The 22,360-nt window shown below is 29.8% G+C and overlaps 1 protein-coding gene across 1 annotated transcript in view; it reads left to right on the plus strand.

Annotated features, from left to right (window-relative positions):
• The window catches only part of LOC112685430 (transmembrane and TPR repeat-containing protein CG4341-like), a gene marked incomplete in the record, with an annotated part of 67,249 nt that overhangs the window by 24,757 nt on the left and 20,132 nt on the right, over positions 1 to 22,360 (plus strand). The window contains 3 exon segments of the mRNA XM_025557307.1: positions 1 to 51; positions 1,987 to 2,101; positions 22,239 to 22,324. Coding sequence (XP_025413092.1) covers positions 1 to 51; positions 1,987 to 2,101; positions 22,239 to 22,324 — 252 coding nt within the window.

Raw genomic sequence — 22,360 nt, forward strand, 5'->3', positions numbered from 1 at the left:
GCGACGAGGAGTCCCTCTACAGGTCCGGCATCCAAGTGAACCCACCGAAATGTAAGTGCCTCACCCGCGACACCGACCTGCAATCCTTGTACTGAGTATTTTTGTTGACCATTTCAATCATCGATCCCCGGTCGTCGACAATAACTTTTTCATTGGCTGGCGGCCATGACTCAAATAGCTTTGTGCACAAACGTTATCGGATCGTGTGATTTGAACCGCATAACAAATTGTTGACCGACACGTAATCCGGATTATTTTATATGGATTCCGATTCCATCCGGTTTTGGATTCGAACGTCACGCCGAATCCGAATTTTAGAACTTGATCTATATCCCCAGGCTCTATAAATGGACTATAATTCGATCTATATCCCTAGATTCTATAAATTAATTATAGTTTGATCTATATCCCCAGGATCTATAAATGGATTATAGTTTGATTTATATCGCTGCTGTTGATAGAATCAAATTAAATCCTAGTCTCAAGAATGTCAGGTGAATCCGGATTTAACAGCATTTCGTTCGATTCGGATACGGATCGATTCAAATTAAGTGTTCAACGGTGGTCAGAACTACTATAAACCTGAATGGTCACCCATCCAGGAAGTTACAACGCCGATTGATTATCCTTAATCGAAATCACACCATGCATAAGACTTATTATTATTCGTAGTCGTTAAATACATAATACGTGTTTGTTATAATGATTTACCTATAAATAGTTTTAACGCGCGTTCATGACAAACTTTAAAGTATATAGTCTAATGTATAAAATATATTATAATGAATTTCATTTTTATATCGAGCTTCCTGTAGTGAAACGAATAATCATAATTATTTTATTTATCATTTGTTTTAACGTTGTAAGAATTTTATAAGACCACTTACGGATTACCAATGAGTTTATAACATTTTTAAAATATTTAAAATCTAAAGCCATCAAACTTTTAATGCTTTAGTAAATCCGTATTTTAATCCCAGTCATAATTATAAAGTCTCAATATTTTGCTTGTATTATACATAGTTCTTATACACACATATTCTACATATACTCATATATATTTACTGTACGCATTCCTTTATACTTGAATATTTTAATTCATGCATCAAACGTGAGAAATCATTAAGTATCTTAGTCACACTTGTTAGTTAGTGAAACTCGAAGAAAAGTTATTATTAACAATCTTAGAATTCGGCAAATCACAAATTATCCATATTTTAAAAGTGTATACAGAATAGTGTGCACTATTGCTAATTTTCATCTTTTAAACCACTACTATTTTTTCAGCAACACGTTTTTCGCACTTTCTATTAAAAGTTGCTTCTTCTAAAACAGTATAGACTCTATAAAAATATAGTTTCATTTTAATCAGAAATTTACTATGTTTGAATACAAAAATAATATGTACTTCATATAACCGTCTCCTTCTACTAACCATACGGTATTTGTTTCGCAAGCATTAATAAAAATAGTAGTACACACGATATATAAAATATTCTTGATCGTATATTGTCTAGAGAATATAAAATACCGAGTAGAACTCAGTTTTATATTATTTATTACCTACTTATGTTTATTCGAAAAATAAGTCTATACGGTTTATGGTATTTATGGTCACTGTCAGACGAAACCCATTGCATTGCAAAAAGATACGTTTTGAGATATTATCGTACTACACGACAACAGACAACTAAACAATTTTTCACACGTAACTATGTTATGTTGTACTTTTAAGCGAACCGAAATATTTAAAATATACTCACTGACCAACGATCATTCCATTACGTCGTCAACCGAACTTTGTGGTGTTTTATATATTTTTTATCACCGATAACCCTGACCTATTTTAATTCAATGCACCTTTATATATCCCACCAACACGTTTTAATTCATTCGAACCGGATAGTATCTATTCGTTACCCCTCTATTTTGCCTTATCTGTTTATCGATTTTTCGCTCTCGTATTGAATCTTAATTAAATTTCAGCTTATGGCAATCTCGGTTCGATACTCAGCTCTCAAGGCAGAACAAACGAAGCGGAAATAGCATACCGATCTGCACTCAAACACCGGCCAAACATGGCTGAAGTACATTATAACCTGTGAGTAATAATATTGTGTTTTATAACTTTATATTTATTTAATATTTTACAATGTTGTGTATTTGTAAATTTTATTACGAGTATCGTAAAACGTGGAAATTTCCGTATTCCATATTATATTTGTTTTGTCCTCAATAAACACGGCTAATGCGATTTTCGAAACTCTATAAATAATATCGTTTACCACATACCTGTCAGTGCGTAAAAGAATAAAATAATTTTTTATTCTAAATTTTATATATATATAAATGCTATTGCCTTGTTTCAATCGTAAAATATGTTGCGTTATTTATCGGAGGGGGCGAGTTTCGTACCAAATGTGCCGTATAACAATCACAGTCTTTATTGAAGACCGTAAAAAAAATATCATTTCTCATTGTTCCTCATCTCCTTTTCGTCTACGAAACAAAACAATAAATTGAGATACGCTAGGAAAAACAATTTAATAACACACCCAAGAAGCTTATGGCTGTCCGAAAGTTGATGGCTTTTATACGCCTACTTTTGGTGAACGAGTGATATATTTTTCTTTTCTTTTTTTCTGTTTCATCTAAAAAGAATGAAATGTCATGTTACTCACATAATGAAACTCAAGAGTAAAAAAAAATGCAATAAAAACCACATTGTTCAGTAGTTTAGCAGAATAGAATGACATGTGGTTTAGAACATTACAAGTGAAACGATCAAGTTTCTTTTGATTTGTCTTGATTACTTTCAACTCAATACATTTTTTTTTTTTTTTTATCAAAATCTAAATGTTATTAGATAAAAAATCTATAAATTATTCGTTGTTTTTTTTTTAAATATTTATTTCTTTGAATTTCAACGTAAATTATTCAATTTATTTCAAATTTTCTTTTAAAATTATTACTTATTTAAAATCATTTTCAGAACCCTTATACTAAAATAATTCCATTTTATATAATTTATAAATTACAACTAATGTTATTAATATTAATATTAAAAATACATTTTCTGTTGGTCGTATTCGGTGCATAACAATTTAAGACGAAATAATTTTGTTTTGGTAGAGTTCTTTAAATAACATTTTCCCATAAATATTATGCAACTAATTTTCCTCGAAATCTAATAGTTTTCTTAAATTTACTTAGTTTATTATCAAATGAACTAAATTAAATAAATTAAAATAATAATAACTAAACTAAATTGATATATTTATTTAGTGTAACATATTTATCAATAATATTAAGTATGATACACTTACAATGTTGATTAAAAAATATATGTTATATTTGTTTTTGAAAACTGTTGGAAACTGTTGTTTAAAATCATTGTTTCCAAAAATTAAAATTCGGGTACTACTATAATAATATTCAATAATTTCAAACATTCATGATGTTTCATAAACATATTACATATGTATTACTTAAGATACTAAGAGTAACAATACACATGTTATGTATATAGAAAACTAATATATATTATAGAGGAAAAAGTGAAAGAGAAATAAAAATAGAATAATGTACAGTTACACAAAGTAGTAGTAAGAAAAATATTTTTCAGAATTAAACAGATTTATTACATTTATAAAATAAAAAATATTTAATATTGCATGAAGAATTTTAAATGAGTTAAAAAAAATAAATATTTTTTCTCCTACTAATCGTGAGTATTATATTCCAAGTCCAATAATAACTGTAGTTCTGAATACTATGAGCAATATAATATTCAGGAGTTTATTTATAAAATTAAAAGTAATAAGTATAATTTGAAATAATTTATCAGTTGTTTTAACAAAACCTTTTAGTTATTACATCATATAATTTGATCAGAATCTAACGAAAAATTCATCCAAGGCTTGTATATTTTTCCTGATTTCAGTTAATTTTTATTCTTTGTAATATATTCTATAGTGCTTAGGTACCTAATTTTATCATTAATCTAAACGGTTCGATTTAATCCAAAAAGTAATTTTTTCAGTAATTAGTGTATCGATTTACGGTATTGTAATTTACGACAAACTCTACTTTTTGTATTATGATATGTACCACAAGTAAGAGGTTTAAGATATTATTTTAGCTCAAATTTATCGTATCAATATATATTGGATATTTACTTGAGGTTCTAAAGGCAATTAAAACTTACTTTGTATACTCGAAGATATAATAGCATTTACAATTATTTTATGTAAATCGTTTTCCGGTGTGAAATAGCACTTTGTGATTTAGTATAGAAACAAAATCATGGTTGTAAAAGTTTACAAACTTTCTCTATTAATGTTATTGCTTACGTGAAACATCTTACAATAGAATACAACTCTTAAAAACGAATATTTTTTTCATTTTCTACAAGTTAACCAAACTGGTTAGTGTAAAATGTAAAAAATAAACAGTAGTCAATAATGCATGACCATACGACGAATTTTTTGTAACTAAAATACATAATTGCATATAACAAAAGCATCGTATCTGAGTTAGTATTTTTTTAGTAGTCTGAAAACTACATTAAAAAATAAAATTCCAGCTTGAAAAACTGAAAAACTAATTGTTTTAAGAGCTTAAAAATTAGTAAAATCCAGCATTATAGTTAAGAATTTTAAATTCAAAATATAGGACTGAAAAGATGACTGACACTTAATATAAAATATAAGTATTTCAAAACTAATAAAATTATGATTAACAAATTTCTTGAAAATAAAAAAATAAAAAAGAGCTTTAAACATGTATAAATAGATAACAATAGGGAAGTAATATAAACTGAAGTGAATAATGCGGATGAGTTTTTAAAAACTAATATAATATAAAGTAATTAAATTAAAAACTATAGGTATACAAAGTTTAAAATAACATTAAATATTGTTTACTAATACAAATTTATGTAAATTAAATTAGGATATGTTAAAAAAAATATTTTTTATTTATGAATCTATGTTAATTAAATATTATAATAAATTATAATTCAAAAGTTTAATTTTATCAAGACCAATATCATCAATAAAGTTAAAATTTGAACGATAAACATTAACAATTTAAAAAAAATATATACTTAATTATTTATAAAATTATATATTGAAAAATACATATTTTGAGTCACAATAAATAAATAAATATAATTGCTAAATGAATATCACCTACTTTAATTTTTCGGAGGAATTGATTAGTTTTTTTCTGACAAAAAACATTTTTTGTGAGAAGCTATGTATGAACCTAAGCAGAGAATACATTTTATGGAATCAAACAGTGATTTATTGCATTCCCTAGAATAATTGTCTTACTCATATTTTACACAGTATAGGGGAAATTTGTTTGTTTGTCGCAAAATTTGTGTTACAGTACCTATAATTGATAATTGGTGTCTAAAAGAAGTGTAACAGTTTCTTTTGTGATGTGCATTTAAAATAATTTGCTAATATTAGATAATTTTAAATGAAGTATATTCATAAATTCCCTTTTTATTTTTTAGACAAGAAATTCCATTTAAATACTTGATCGATTTACCGATATTTTTCGTTTCACCAAGTTTAATCAGAACATATTTAAAATGTTTTCTTTGCTTCAAGCAAAGGTTCAACCAGGATAAATTCGAATATTATAATTTACCCATAGATAGAATTGAATTGCATATTTAGGAGTTATGGAAACAGAAAATACTTTTTTAATTTAAAAATATTCGATTTCAAACACATATCATAAACCTTAGATTTTTAAACAAGTTTTAAAGAACAACGTATAAGCATGGGACAGATTGATGGAAGCAGAATGATTGTAAAATAAATTTAATAAACTGTCAAGTTTGTCATTAGAATTATATAGACATTATTCCAAAGTAATTAGAAGTTTGCAAAATATTATAAAATACGATCAAATAAAATTATGGTAAATAAAGTTGTTAGCAATGAGTTACATTTCATTGTCCACATATGTTATTAATAATGAATACAATTATGATTTGATCATTTGCTTCTATGTTTAGTATAAAATAATGAACTCGAAAAATTACATAAAAACTAGTAGCCGATGTAGTGATAGTTGTAATTTTTCCAATAAGTTGAAAAAAATATTATATGATAATGTAACGCATGAAAAAACGTGTCCGACCCCTAAAGACTATAGGTGGTAATATTATACCACAATTAATTTATGAGTATTCTAATACATTATTATTTCACCATCATAATTATAGCGGTCTTAAGCATGAGATATTGATGATACGTTCTCTATAAATAGATTCGATTTCAACTAATAATAACGATGGTCACGAGTGTGCAATTATTCCGAAAACTCAAACAATACGCAATACGGCGGTGACCATACGGATCAAAGAGCCCATTGTGCGGGCCGCATACACTCGTAATTCGTCCGTGGCTGCGGTCGGAAAATCGCCAATTTCGCACTTGAACTACGTTAGGGAAAGCCAATATTCGCGTTAGTTCTCCAAATCGCTTTCCACTATAGATCGTAGAGTATTAAACTCCGAAAGGGATTTCATTCTCACACAATAGCTGATAGAGTGTCGTTATAATAGTGTCGTTCGGTCAACGCGCGTTGCTCTCTCTTTCTCTATCTCCCTCTCTCTCACTCACTCTCACTCTCTTTCTATCTATATCTGTCTACTGCCAATGAACACCCTGTCCCTCAGTCCTTTCAGGAAAGGGCGAAAAGTGAAAACAGCCGAAGCGTTAATAAATTTCGTATCACTAAAACTTCAAACCGAACCGAGCCGGAAAAATCCCAAGACCATAGCCGATCGATTAATAGAATAGAAAACTATAATACACACCTCTATGCAGTCATGTGAATACTGCAAGTCATTTGTGTGTAGCGCAATTCTTGGTCGCACGCAGCGTATCACGGCAATGTAAAAGATGTCGAAAGAAACCTATAACCACAGATAAATTCACCGATTTGTAACAAATGCCGGACGGGTTTCCTTTGTTTAGTATATGTTCACTACTGTATGTATATAAATACACCATTCTTGTACGTGTATAGTGATCGAGAAAGCAATATGTGAAAAAGAATCGTTTATGGCCGACAGTTTGGACCGATGCTGCAGATGTCGCCAAGCAATAACCCCTCGCCCGGTACCAAGCTTAATATATATAAAAAGAAAGCACATAAAATTAAGGACAAATCGCCCGACAGACTTAAAACCGAATTGGTGACTAAACTTCTCGGGGTAATACAAGAAGCGCGTACTCGCACACGGACAATATAGCGATAAATTTCTTATACATTCTCGACTCGTTGGTGAAAACTTTTTTTTTTCTACTCATACAATATTTTCCCTTAGTACGTGTGTGGAGAAATTGGAACAACATTACCGATTTCCCTCCAGATATTTGCGTCGTTTCATAATATATATATATTACGCTACACATGGCGAAGACTTTGTCATATTTAGTTTATATTGTGAAAAGACGTTGGTGGCATGCCCAGAAAGTAAATAATGTTATTTTATTCATTTTTTCGTATATCAACGAATTTAATTAATTGCAAATATCGATTTGTACACAACTTGTATCATATTACATATATATTGTTGGCAAAACGAATTATTTCGTGATACTCATATTTTTCTTACATCAGAATAATTCTAATAATTATTATTAGATTCACGCACGAAGCAATCTATCGCATTTTTGTGGAATTTTATACTCAGATCACATAAATAAATAAATTTACCGTGTACTTTGATATTTTAATCACAATTATGTGACTGAGTTCTTAAAGTGTTGTTCAATCCTTATTACCTTACTAAAATACCGTGTTTAAACGGGCAAACACTTATACATTTAAGTCTACGGCATCATCTATTCGTAAAAGTGAGTAAACATTTTATTTTGTCTTGGCAATTTTTCTGTTTACCTTACTCACTCGATGTAACGTTACATCTGTACGAAAATTTCAAATACTTACTATATTTTTTCACCAATATTTTAGTCTTACCTTTTAGTCTAATATTTTGATTTTAATTATTATTAATATTATAACTGTATGATTTCGATAATTTTTTTTCTTGCTTTTCCGTTTCTTTATACAGCACAATTTCTAAGCGGATTAAGCGGAGTTATTAATTAGTAAAATGAATCTTATATAATACGTTTAACCTTTATTTGCATAATTCGATTTAATAAACTAAAAATTATTTAAACTACGTGTTCGGCCATTAAAAAAAATTCTATATTTTTCGGCCATATAACTTTACATTCGAGATTTTTTCAGAAGATTGGGAATATTTAAAAAACACCATTTATAAGAACATATATAATATGATAATTATATCAATAATATTTTTATACACTGGCAATTTTAATATTTTAAAGCATTACAACAGCTATTATTAATACTAAACTATTATATAAATTATACTTTCATTGAAAATATTTTAGATGTATGAGCTTATTAAACATGTTATTTCGTAGTTAGTTAGTTAGTTAGTTATATAATGGTACATGTATGTTTTCTTAATGTATTATGTACAAATTAAATCTTGGAAAAAATTATATGATTTAAAGTACTTACGGAGACTTTCTGGTTGCTTAAAAGCCAAATAATGAATTATAAGATATGTGGGTTACCATGTTGTTGGAATGAACTAAGTACATTGTAGGTATTTACATAAATGTATGTTATGTAATGGGTAACTCTAGTATAACGAAAACACAAAGGTTGTACGAGTATAACGATGTTTCTAAAATTTGGATTAGCGGACCCCTAGGGCTCTGTAAATACCTGTATATAGATATGTAAATCATCAAAGTTCAACACTTGAATAATGTTTTAATAGTATTATACTTTTACAACATTAATAATGATGTTATGAAACCACGTCAATATTATAAAATAAACAAATATTCTATTAATGTTTATTTTTCACACAGATTCATAGATTCAAAACGTATGTATTAGCATAAAATGGTCATGTTTTAGTTTTGAATTATTCTGTTGAATAATCACTATAGTTATGAAAAACTAGTAGATACATATAATTAATAATAAATGTATTTAAAATTGACTGATATTAATTTACCCAATGAAAAAATTGAATTGGTTTTGAAAATATATAACTATTTAAATAGATTGTTAGAAAAAAAAAAAGCTCTAGTAAAGCAGATTTGTTCCAATTATTTTATCCAAATAACTTATTAATAAGCTATTAATTAACTGTCTGAGATTTTTATGGTCGTAGTTAGCAAAATATTAAACTAAAATTAATAACTATTAAAATGAGAAAAATAAGCTTTTAGTAATCATTTAAAATAATAGTTGTCACTATTTAAAAACAAATACCTAGTTAATTTTAACAAAATTTTAAATTATCATAAAAATAAAATCGTATGGATATTGATCTAAGCTGATTCTTGATAGCTGAATTTTATTCAACATTTTTTATTTCCGATATAAAAGAATCAGTATTAGCGTATAATAATCTAGTATTATTTTCGTATTGTTTCTTTAGTGTAATTATAAAAATGATAAATCAACATTTTGGAAAATCTAATGATACACTTATTCCTAAAAGATAGATCGATTGACATTTATTTTTGTTCTTTTCGTATAAAAAAATTAAAATAATATACATGAATAATATTTTATGTTGTAAAATGTTTATTTTCAACAGTAAATGTTTCGAATTAAAATATATTTTCGTAACCATAAATATACCATACATCGTATTAGCGAATTAATACATACACTAAAAACATTTCACGATTTATGTTTTCGCGTTTTTTCAAACGGAATGAATTCATACACAATTTAATGTTATAGATTATCTATCGATTCGGACAAGCATAAGTAGCATTATCAAAATATGTTAAACACGCTGTATTGTAATCATGTACGTCTGCATTCAGCGAATCGTGTTGAACACATCAACATTCGCAAAAAAAAAAAAAAAAACAATTATGTAAATGTCGACATTTGCCGTTAAACGTGCGAGCTCTTTTTTTTCTTTTTTTTTTTTTTTTTAATTTATAAACATTTGCCGATTTAAGCTGCGTACATGTCGACACATTCACTGTTGGCATTCAACCGCGTTGCGCGCCGAGTGCAACACAAAGCGACGAATAAACGTATACAACGATCACAGTAGCTGCTGCGCGTACGCGACGTGTATACCGTAGCAGAACGTGAATACATCATTGTCACGCCGTATCTCGTCTGGATTTTTTTTTTTATTTTTTATTTCATTTGTATACGGTTATTTTCATTTTACTTTTTTTTTATTTTATTCTTTCTTCTTTTTTGCGCGTTCGTGACGAAGCTCGGTTGCGGGGCACAATAGCGCGCGCGAATAGATATTAGCGACAACAAAACGTCGCGCTTACGGGCCGCGATGATTAATCTGCTCGTGTGCACGCAAGTATCGCTCTCGCCCGGACGGTTCTGCCGGCGCGGAAGTCAAGTCGGGGCCGGGTACACCGCGGAACACGTGTGGGGAGAGAAAAAGATTGTTTTCTCCGTACACCATTTGTATGAATCCGTTTTGCCGACGACGACGCGTTGATGGCGGTGACGTCGAAAAGTACATGCCGCCGTCAAAATAAAATCTACGCCCCGACGGTAACGGCTTCCCGGAGATACTCCTTGCCCCGCACGCGCGCGGCACCCCCCCCCCCCCCCCCCAGCGATATTATTAACACCGTGCGCCGGCGAACGCAAACGCATCGCGCAACGTTTAAACGGAACAAAACGCGCGTTCAATGTTATTATTATTCGATTTTTTTTTTCTCTCACCGCATTCTCGTATGGTCGAACGCGCGCGCTCGTACCGCGAACGGTAACGACGTTCGTGGATTAACACGCACACGCGTGCATGACGTGCAATGAATGAGTATTCCCGGGTATTTCGCGCGGCGAAAACCGCACAAAACGAGTATAATGTTAATACGCCGCGCACCGGTGTACGCGTACGGCGTATACGATGCTCGTAAATATATTATGTATAGAGAGGAGTTCAACGCGCGTATACGGTGTGGTGTAAAACGAAAGATTAATGAACCGAGTAACGCATATGCCGATATTCGCACGTTACTTAAGCCGAAGCAACTGGTGCGTGTGCGCGTGCATTTGTGCGCGCGTGTGCGTTCGCGTATTGTACACGCGCGCGGGGCTTACGACGGGTTGATAAAGTGTTTTCTTTTTTTTTTCTCGACTTACGCGACCGCTGCCGCCCTGAAGTTTACGAACAACAATCCACCGTCGTTGCTCGGAACGGAAAAGACCACTGTTATGGCTTCAGATTACATGCGATTAACTGCACTACTACATTCAGACCACCATTATAATATATAATTTATGTTTTGTCGCTGCAACGGCCCGAAAGTTCACGAACTTTTTTTTTTTTTTTCTTTTCAATGGACCAAAAATAGAAAAGTTACCCAATAAAATATGAACGTTTCAATGTCGGTTCGGTAATTTTTATTCGCATGCTTTAATTTGTCTTTGTTGTGTTTCTCGCGGCTTATACATTAGGTGTTACGTCTCAGTTGTGATGTTTCCCGTTTCATGAAATGAGCATTTTTTTTTTATGTTTTCTACTAAATTTATTACTTGGACGTATATAAAATAATGTTTTACAGCTCGGTACAAAATCAAATATATATAATGTTATATATTATTAAGTTTATACCTATTAAGGTATTATTTCACTGTTAGATTTATAAAATAAATAATTTAATTTTCCATTTTTAAGTATGATGTTTAAACTATTTAATAATTTTATATTTTAACTTAAACAAATTACAAAGCTAACTGCTGCATGTTCGATTAATATAAAATTTGAATCCATTTTTTAACATCATCACATTAATGAATGTGTGTATCATTGATATATAATGACATATATACATGATATATAATGACATATAATGTGTGTACCGTGGGTTAGAAGTTGAAGTAGATGCCTTTTTTTCAAACTATTTTATGATGTCATGTTCCCCCCTCCTATAATAATATCGACTCATATTTCATATACATACATTTATATATTTATCATGCCTTTAATGTTTTTTAATGGATTAATATGAAATCGTAAAAATTTATTAAGTTTTTTAAATATTAAATAAATTTATTTGTTTCGAAAAAAAATATCATCATAATATAAAATTATTAAATCAAATTAAATTCTATTCACTTTCTTAAATTTTTAATTTTTAATTTATAATTATTAAGTAGATACAAATTATTGAGAGGGTTGATTTAATAAGCAGTGTCACTTAGTTCCAATCAATTGTGACTTAATAATGTCTTGATTAAACATCAAAATAATTAAAAATAACGTTTTCATGTTTCTTTGCTCTTCTTAAAAATGTTCACATCTTCCAAGGAGGGCGTGCTCCCAGGTCGAGAACCATTGTTTTAAAATAAAAGCTAATATCTTAACTGCTTTAACCAAATTCTACTCGCTAATAGATGATTACGGATGGTCCCTATCAGGTACACAATTTAATGCAATCGAATGCAGATTAACGCTGCGATCAATATTAATTTTAAAACAATATTAAAATACACACGATTAGGAATTATATTTAGGCTAGGTTCGCATGAATGACATTAAACGTGCGTTTGTCGTACACTTGTTTACAATTACTATACATTTCTATTAACTGTGCTTATGATATCGCGCTTTGAGGGACGACACGAGTTCAACGCAGTGGTAATGCAAATACCTTGTCTATGGGCGTTAGAACATATAGCATTTCATAAATTTGCATTGATGTGCTCAGTTATAACGCAGGATCTAGGTGATAGATTACTGTTACGATTTTTATGTACCTACTTGCGATTTCCATTACTTTATTTTCGTGTACAGAAATGGATAACATAGATTTAAATATTTGGATACAAAGCGACGAACGAACTTCAAGTAAATCTGTTTTTTTTAAATGAGATGAAACCAGTATATCCTATTTTTCTGCCTACAACGCTACCTTCTGCTACATAAAATCTATAAACATATAATTTCTCCAACGTCCACAGAATACAAAAGTCGACTGACTGGTATAAAAATGCGCGTTTAACGCTCTTCATAAATGTATATTATTCCATGACTATTATTCCACATCCTTTTAACTACTCAAGATATCAATACAAATTCAAATTTAATTTTGTATGGCTGAAATTACTTAGATATTAGCCGAAAACTGTAGGATAGTGTTCATTTTATCGGCTAGTGTTAAGTTTATCCATTTGTATTTTTGTATAAAATCCGAAAATTTGACATGAGCCAATAGCATTGTCTAATATTGTAATTAGCTGACTAATCTTAAGTTTAGCCTCCTTCGGACACTATCCATAACACATACGCCGATTTCGATGAATATTTGTAGACCATTTTTCTGCAACCATGAAAAATGTTTCAAAATAAATGTTATACACGCTTATTCTCGACTTAACCTTACAATAATCTGACTAGTTGAGTACTTTTATCAGATATGCATTTTTATACTTTAAGTCTTTAACATTTTTATTAGGATAAAAATATCCGAATATAATTTATATCTATACCAATTGTATTGAGAATGGTTTGAATAAATATTAATTTAAATATTCGCATGTATTAAGTACCCATATATACATTTTTTTTACATATTTTTACGCTATTTTATATATTTTACCTGTAACCAAATTAAACGATAGCACTATAGAGGTAATTCATACACTAAAAAAATCAAAAATACAACTTTTATTTTATGCACTCCGCTTATATTTGTAAAATTATAGCACTATCATTTGTACATAATATATTTATCACTTATATAATTAAAGATTTTTTTTTTTTTTATTCAATCATCGCTAAAATTAAAGAAATATTAACCTAGGTATTATTTGTATGATTAGAATTTTAATAATTAATTATAATATGCTGACAAACTTAAATATTTATTTAGCATCGGTTTTTATTTTTATATCATAATTTATCATATATCATTCATACGCCATATCATCATTAACAGTTGGTTATCGAGTTTTTATTTTATTAACATAATAATAATTACTTCTAGAAAATCTGTATGATTATATTATCATATTATATATTAGAATTATTCTATACGTGTAAACATAATTTTGATGAATTACTTATCCAATTATACTATACATGTAAAGTAATTGTATACTCATGACAACTTGTTAACTTTGTATGCATATGCAATGCAACAATCAAATAGCATTGAAACTTTACCAAAGCTATATGTATTTGGAAATCAAACTTCTAAAGTTTAGAGAGCTTAACTAAATATTATTTCATACATTGAATACACGGTATATATATACGGTATATATAATTTATATTTAAAATAACGAATAGTTCATACATCATTAAAATTAATAAACTATCATCATGTAAAGATTTAGAGCGTAATTACGTCGCACACATATCTCAAATTATATATTTCTTAATATACTTGTATTTATGTCTATAAAAAAATTTCGCACATTACAAATATGGTTAAATATTATATATGACAGTTATTCAAATATGCATTGTAGAATATTATAAATTATGTCTTCATAATTATTTTTTATATTTAATATTAAAATACACCTAATAAGAATACAAGGCAAAATTAAAATTTTGAAAATTATTTCACGATCTAAAATCTTTGTATAAAATATGGTTAAGAATTGTTTGAATAATTGAATTTATGTTAGTTGTATAATTTCTTGACAATAACATTTGACAAATATTTTTAATATATGGGCCAAACAAATACTTTATAGTAAATCAATTATTATTGCAACCTTAACACAATTTTTTCCAAAGGTACCTAATGTATAAAAAATATATCATAATGAATAAAATAAAATTTTAAAGATCTTATAACAGTAATTTAATTAAAAATATTATAATTGTAATTGGTGAATAAAATTGCAGGGAAGCAGTGTAATAATGACACAGATATTCATTGAACTAATAATTGTAACCGAACATCCATTTTTTTTTTTTTTTTATATTATTAATAGCTTTTAATTGGTGACTATGACAGCTCAATAATTAATATGAACATTAATTTATTAACTAGAGAAATCTTCGGAACTGGGATAGTTCTCTCCCATAATAAACACATCTTATTTAATAAATATTTAAAATCATTCTGACCAGTAATTTTCCTAAATGAATTGTATGTAGTGTCATTACAAGAGGTGATATAATAATCAAGATCTGATTTGATCATTTTTAACTTATTAAAATAAATTTATACTTTAGAATTTCTTTCTTTTTTTTTAATTATTTGCTACTATTGGAATTCTTTTAAAAATAATTTTTCCGATTAGTATAACTTTATCCAAGCAATGGAACGATTTTATAATATATTTATCTTTCTGATCTGACGATGTCATTGTTTCAAATGGTTTTGTTGATTAAAATTTCAAAGATATTGGCTTGATGAATAAAGTAAATTAAATCGAAAGGGTTTATTCTAACGTAAATTGTACAACGAAGAAAAAACGCGGAGAAATAGTTTTGCATTGCAATTGGCACTACTCCATTCAGATAAAAACGGCCCTTAAACTATGTACAAGAAAAATGTAATCGCAACGCAAAGTTATGATGTCTGAATAGGATCGTATTACTATCACGACGAGCTCACTCACGAGGCTGCGTCGTCGCGCGATATTGTACTTTGCGTGCAATAATCGTAATAGAATAGTGGTGGGACGAAGGGTGCGATTTATGGTCCAAAAGCGGTGTAATATGTATAAACACGCACACGCACACGCACAAATGTGTGTGTATATATATATGATACGTTTACCACGCCTTTACGGTGGTGAAAACACGACTGCCGTGGGGGTTAGAGGAGGATATTAATTCTTGTTAAATTGCCGTGTTAAATGCCCCGGCGTGTGCTCGCCGTAATCGTTCGGCGGCGGAGAACGGTAATTGCGCGCATTTCTCGGACAACAGGTCGCCATAAATTAGAAACACTTCCGCTGACGTGCCTTATTGCCTTCCTATGCACACGCCGTAGCAGTCCTTTTACCGCCCCTAACCGCACACATGCCGTCCACCCCACGTCGATACTATTATATTACGTATGCGCGCCCGCAACGGTACGCGATACCGTTTGATTTAATTTTTTTGTCCGCTCCTACCCCACCACCATCGGCTTCGCACATTTGGAAATACCGACCGACATGTGCAACAACGACGATCGAATGACAGTACGATCACGCCCAGTGATCACAGTGCAAAGCAGCGTTTCTCAAACTGTGTTCCACGAAGCTTAAGTAATATTTTAGAAATTTTTAAAAAAAAAATTACTTTAAAATTTCCCACTAAACATTATTAATGTATATTGGTAACAAAATATTTGCGTTTTAGAAAAAAAAATCTTTGTATATTAAATAACAACGTATAAGCCATATGGAACGGTCTAAATTTATATTTAGTTTAATTAAAGGAATTAAGTTATGTGTATTAATATATTATATGTAATTAAGTGTATATGTGTACAATTATTATTATTATTTTCATTTTTTTTTTTTTTTTAACACAATATTATTATAAGATTATAATTTATTTACAAATAATCATAAAAAAAGGCTAAAAAGCTAAAAGTAGGGGTTCCACGATAATTGTGGACATTTTTCCGCGGATAAAAAAGTTTAAGAAACGCTGCTGCAGAGCAACACGCGTGCACTCGATTTTAAACGCGAACACGGACGACGTGTACGAAACGTTTACTTGCAATTGTACGCGAGTGTGGCCAATCGAGCGGTCCAATGTGATCGACGAGCGATTTATACATGATCATTAGCTCGAAGGGTACGGGTAATCTGAGAGCGCGTGTATATTGTTTACCCCGTCGGGTCCCAAAGCGCCACCAGAAATTAGACGGAAAACTTCTCGCCAACAGGGGTACGGTCATGTGCTTGGGACCGTTCGACCACCGAAATACTCACATCACCGTTGGGCGATTGAACGCTACAACCAGTATGTTGTCAAAGACAGTTGTTATGCGGTCAACGTTTTTATATTATTTTTATTTTTTATTTTTGTTCGCCTACCGCACATGCCTGCACTTTTGTTTAATGCGACGGTTTCGTTCGATTTTAACAATTAACATTCGCCGTGCGTAACTATGCGTAATTTCATTATCATAGTACCGCGCAAACAATTGATTTCATATGTTTCCGGGTGCATTTTCGATTTTTGGTCAGAACAAATTGCGCACACGTACGAACCGCGTTACAACAGTGGTGTTTGCGTGGTGTGCACGATTACGACACATTGATTGTTTATTCTATTACGTTCAACAGGTTACAAAACTATTGTCCCACCCATTTTCAAAATTTTACTATACATCTTATAGATATTATATAATACGTTCAGTTACCACAAACCGCAGTGCACATAATTATACCGCTATTTAATCAGTTCATTTAAATATTCACTATTTTCTTTTTATTCATTTATGAATAAATTAACGATTTATATGATACAACTAGTAAACAATCATATTTAATATGATTTGCGACGATCAATCATTATGTTTTTATATTTCTAAGGCCTAAAATTGTCGTTTAATGTACATTGATAATAATGTATACTATTTTCGAATTTTCTATAAGTAGATAAATGTTTTTGTTTACATTTATACTTCTAAAATGTACGGTGTACAATGATAAAATAGGTATATGAAAATGTAACATTCTATATTTATTGACGGATTGTTAAATGAAATGAACTTCAATGTGCATCGGAAAACACTCGATCATATTGCGCAGTACATGGTGATTAATAATTTAAAAATCTTAATCGAATTATATTAAAGTTGTTTATAAAAGCTACATTTCAGTAATGTCCATAAAATCATTAAACATTTCATAACATAACTTACTATATTGAAATTAATGGAATTTTCTTATTACTGTTTGGGATGATCTGTACATGTTTAATTTATTTATTTCATGACTTAGGTATGTGATGATCACATCGAATTCCGAAATTTAATTTTCAAATATTACATATTTTAAGTTATTTTTGTATATTACACATTTCCTATTTTTTTTCCTGATCGATTTATTTTTCATTTTTTTTCGTTAAAAAAACATTTCATAGTAAGATTTATCTCTTTTTTTAAAAAAATATATAATTTTCTTAGAAGTGTCATAATTCTTTATTAAAATCATATAAAATTATTATTTTTTTTTATTCAATAAAATAAAATTTTGTTTACTGTGTAATTTTGTTGGTTTGTTATCTATCAATTTAATATTAAAATAATCAATAAATATTATATTTTTGCACTTAATAATACAATGATTTTATATTAACATTAAACAATGTTCAGTGGACTATTAAAATAAAACATCTTACGAACACTCTCAACATATGTTTGAATAATATTATATTTTACGGGATTCATACGAACATCTGTACATAAACTCTAAAAAAAAATAAAATACATTTTAAAGTTAATAAATAAAAAATTATTGTACCGTACCAAAAACTTGAATTTAAATTTTAATCGAAACTATATAATCTGTTTGCGTTATATTTTTATGAATCAGCAATAAAACTTTTACGAAAATGCAATAAAAATTTAATATTTATTGATTTAAACTACGTATAAAACTGGGAGACATTTTTGAAATATCATAATAGATATACATATATATATATATACATATATATATATACATATATAGATATACATATATAATAGATAATACATATACGATATGTAACTTGAGCTATTTTGACTATTGGTACACATTATTAATAACATACAAATAAATAAAATGTTATATAAGAATGTAACACTGTAATACAAAAATCATATAACGTTTTTAATTTTAATTTACATTTTCGTTTCGTTCAAAACTATTCTTACATTAAAGTATTTAGAACAGTTAAATATTAGACATAAAGGTGTACACATTAATTATAATTTATGTAAAACATTCAAATAATTCTAAATTAAATATTACAATATGTAATTAAACAAATACAGTAAATGATAAATTGCCTTATTCGTAACCGTAGTTTATGTACATCAGATAAAGAACACAAAAAGCTGTTTCCTAAATAATTGTGTAATATATACACAAACGAGCTGACATTTACATGGCAATATTTTTTTCGCTATTTAAAAAGTTTTCTGTATAGAAAAAAATCATGTTTGGAAGGGTTTTTGATATTGTACGCAATAAATGGCCGCCATTTCAGAAACTATCGTAGAACAAAAAAGTTCGCTCGACGCACGCCCAAATTTCACATGAAGTTAGCAACGACTGAAAGAAATGGTGAAAATTAATTTCCTAAGGCAGAAACTTATCCGTCGACAACAGTCTAGTTGGTAACACGTATAAATTGCACGTGTACGTGTCATGTGCACAACTTTGAACGAGAAAGCGGTGGTGAGGAATAGAAACATTAGGAGGAAAGCGCGTAAGTCAACTATAATTGCAATTTCATAACACCAAAAACGGACAAACTAAAACACATTATCATAATATCTGGTATGAATTATTTTAGTTTTTATATGCATATTTACACACCCCATTAAAGTGATTCGACTGTAATTTTATCGCTCAGAATTGAGAATTTTTGAGTAAGTATCATCGTAATAATATTTTGTGTATTTCGCTGTCTAAATCCATTTATATGGGTTTTAATCATTTGTATTTACTTATTGTAATAATTTTTGTGGTTTATATAATATACAAAAATGATGCGCGTGTATATAATACTTTAACGCTAACACATTTTCGTTTGCATATTTAATTAATAGTAATTATTTAATTATTTTTATTGAAACAAAATACAAATAACTGTAAGAAAAATCAAAATTATATCAACATAATAATAGTTAACAATATTATTATATGATTGATTTTTAACAAACATGTTCTACGATTAAAAACAATTAAGTAATATCGTATATTTAATATAAACATTCGGACAGACCATGCGCTAAACGCGTAATATTAAAAACTAAATAGATCCCTTACTGTTTATCACCAAGTATTTGGTGTCAATTTGTTTTAATACGCGGGAACAGGTTATCTATTTATGTGCGCCTGTTAACAACTTAAGATAGGGCAGCAACTATAAACAATATTATAGTTTATCCTGTGCAATTTTAAATCGAATAAAGAAAAATAAAAATTGTAATGGACACGCACTTGGCGAGTCCGCAACAGATAAAAAGAAAAAGAATAACAAGACGAAATTACTCAAAATTATATTCTTTATTTACTAACAACTATAGTGAAATGGTCTGTAAATGTGAAGAATTACCCAAAGACTGACTGCTACGTGTATTCGTATTTACATACGAGCCGGCCGTTAAGCAAAAAGGGTTTGTTCAGCAGATTCCTTAGGCCGGTCGCATGACGAAATCACACGCATATTAGTTTACAATAATATCTACAACCAGGGCCGTATTAACGCATAGGCACTATAAGCACTGTGCCTAGGGCCTATGAATATTTTTGAGCCTACGAAAATGTGTAGCTACGATTTATATTATGTAAATTGGTATAACATTTTTTTTTTTTATGGTTTTTAACAATTTATATTATATATGTTTTGGATTAAAATGAATTTTTTTTTAACATTTGTTAAAACTTATATCGTATATAAATGTATAATAGTTATTATATAAAAGTTTAGATTTAATTTTTATGTTGAAAATATTATTGCTTTTAAAAGCTTAACACTACATGAGATTCAACACTTCTTCTCCCAAAGAGAAGGTTTCTTAACCATTTAAATACTGGACAACGGCCCTGCAAGGACTAGGGGCCTAGAGCCTACGATAGTGTTAATCCGGGTCTGTCTACAGCTAATACTAATATTAATACTATATTATTCAGTGGTTCTTAATAAAATAAAATAAAAACTACTACTAATAAAAAGTAAAAACTACAGCTATTGCTCGAAATAACTGTCGGGATAGTTAAAAAAAAAAAAAAATTATCATTACGGCAAGTGCACGCGGTGGATTTGCTTTACAGCCCGATATCAACATAACTAACTTTTGTCTCGGGAAAAACATGTTCGGATGGTGTACAAGCGTATGACGTATTACAGGCGTTTTGTTGTACGCCTACAACGGCGGGGACGATGCGGGATTTCGATGACCTCGGCGATTAAACACGTTATTACAATATTTGCGAATAATACGATTACGCGCGTCCGGTGAGAGGAAATTATATTATGTAATCCGAGGCCTGGTTCTAACCAAGTATATTAATATATATGCGAACCCGCGGCACGGGCAAAGTGGTTACGGTCGTCAGCCGCGTGAAGAGCGTAGTTTGTTCCGTTGACAAGTTTTTCCGGACAGTCGACGGGTAGGGATGGGGGGTTATTGTGCGTTTCCCAAACGTGGGTACAAGAAGAAAAATATATATTTTTCACCGGAAACCCCATACTTTATTACTGTACACAAACAGTATAGTTGTGGCCTCTTGAAGACTCCGTTGCCAACCACTAGAAAGACTAGAGTGTAGAGAAGCTTCTCCGTCAACGACAGACGAACTTCACTGCACTATTTCAGTCTCTTACTCTCTCTCTCTCTTTCTCCCTCTCATTTTCGCACACGCACGCTTGTGTTGTTTTTTTTTCATTATTATTTCACCCCACTCGTTCCAAAAACAAACTGCCTGCCACGTTCTCGAGAGCTGCTATTTTGTCCCTCTACCATCCCCTCCCATCAACGATCATTATATTTCCCCCGTCCGACTAAATACAACGGGTAGAAACCTAAGTGTGGGCAGAGAAGGTAAACTATTAACACAATTTATGATAACATTCCTTCAGTGCTCCGACTAATATGTTTTAGGAAATTAATTGAAATAATTAATTGTCATCCTTTATACGGTGCAACGGAAACACTCCCGCGACATAAAATATAAATGATTGCGAGTCGAAACCGAAGTGTTTAAAGAAAAAAATAATAAAGCCATTAAACAGTTTCGACTGCCTTTGCGAAGTTATACATTGAGTTATAGCTGTTACGTTTAGGGTACAGAAACGAAACAGAGTATTAATTAATAAATAGGTATTCGGATAACCCGATTAATTTCGTACAATTTACTTTATTCTGTATGAATGAATATTATCGACTTTTTTCTTTTTTTTTTTTTAATACATGACATAGGAAATTTATATTAAATTTTAATGGACAACGTATTCATTTTATTTTTTACAGGGGAAATCTGTTGCGCTATAACAAAAAATATGACGAGGCGATTTCAAGCTACCGGTCGGCCATCCATTTTAGACCCACATTAGCGCGTAAGTAATCTGATATTGCACTATTTTCTTTTGGTT

The sequence above is a fragment of the Sipha flava genome, unplaced genomic scaffold (genome assembly GCF_003268045.1).
Source record: "Sipha flava isolate LNK unplaced genomic scaffold, YSA_version1 276_pilon_pilon, whole genome shotgun sequence".
Classification (NCBI taxonomy): domain Eukaryota; kingdom Metazoa; phylum Arthropoda; class Insecta; order Hemiptera; family Aphididae; genus Sipha; species Sipha flava.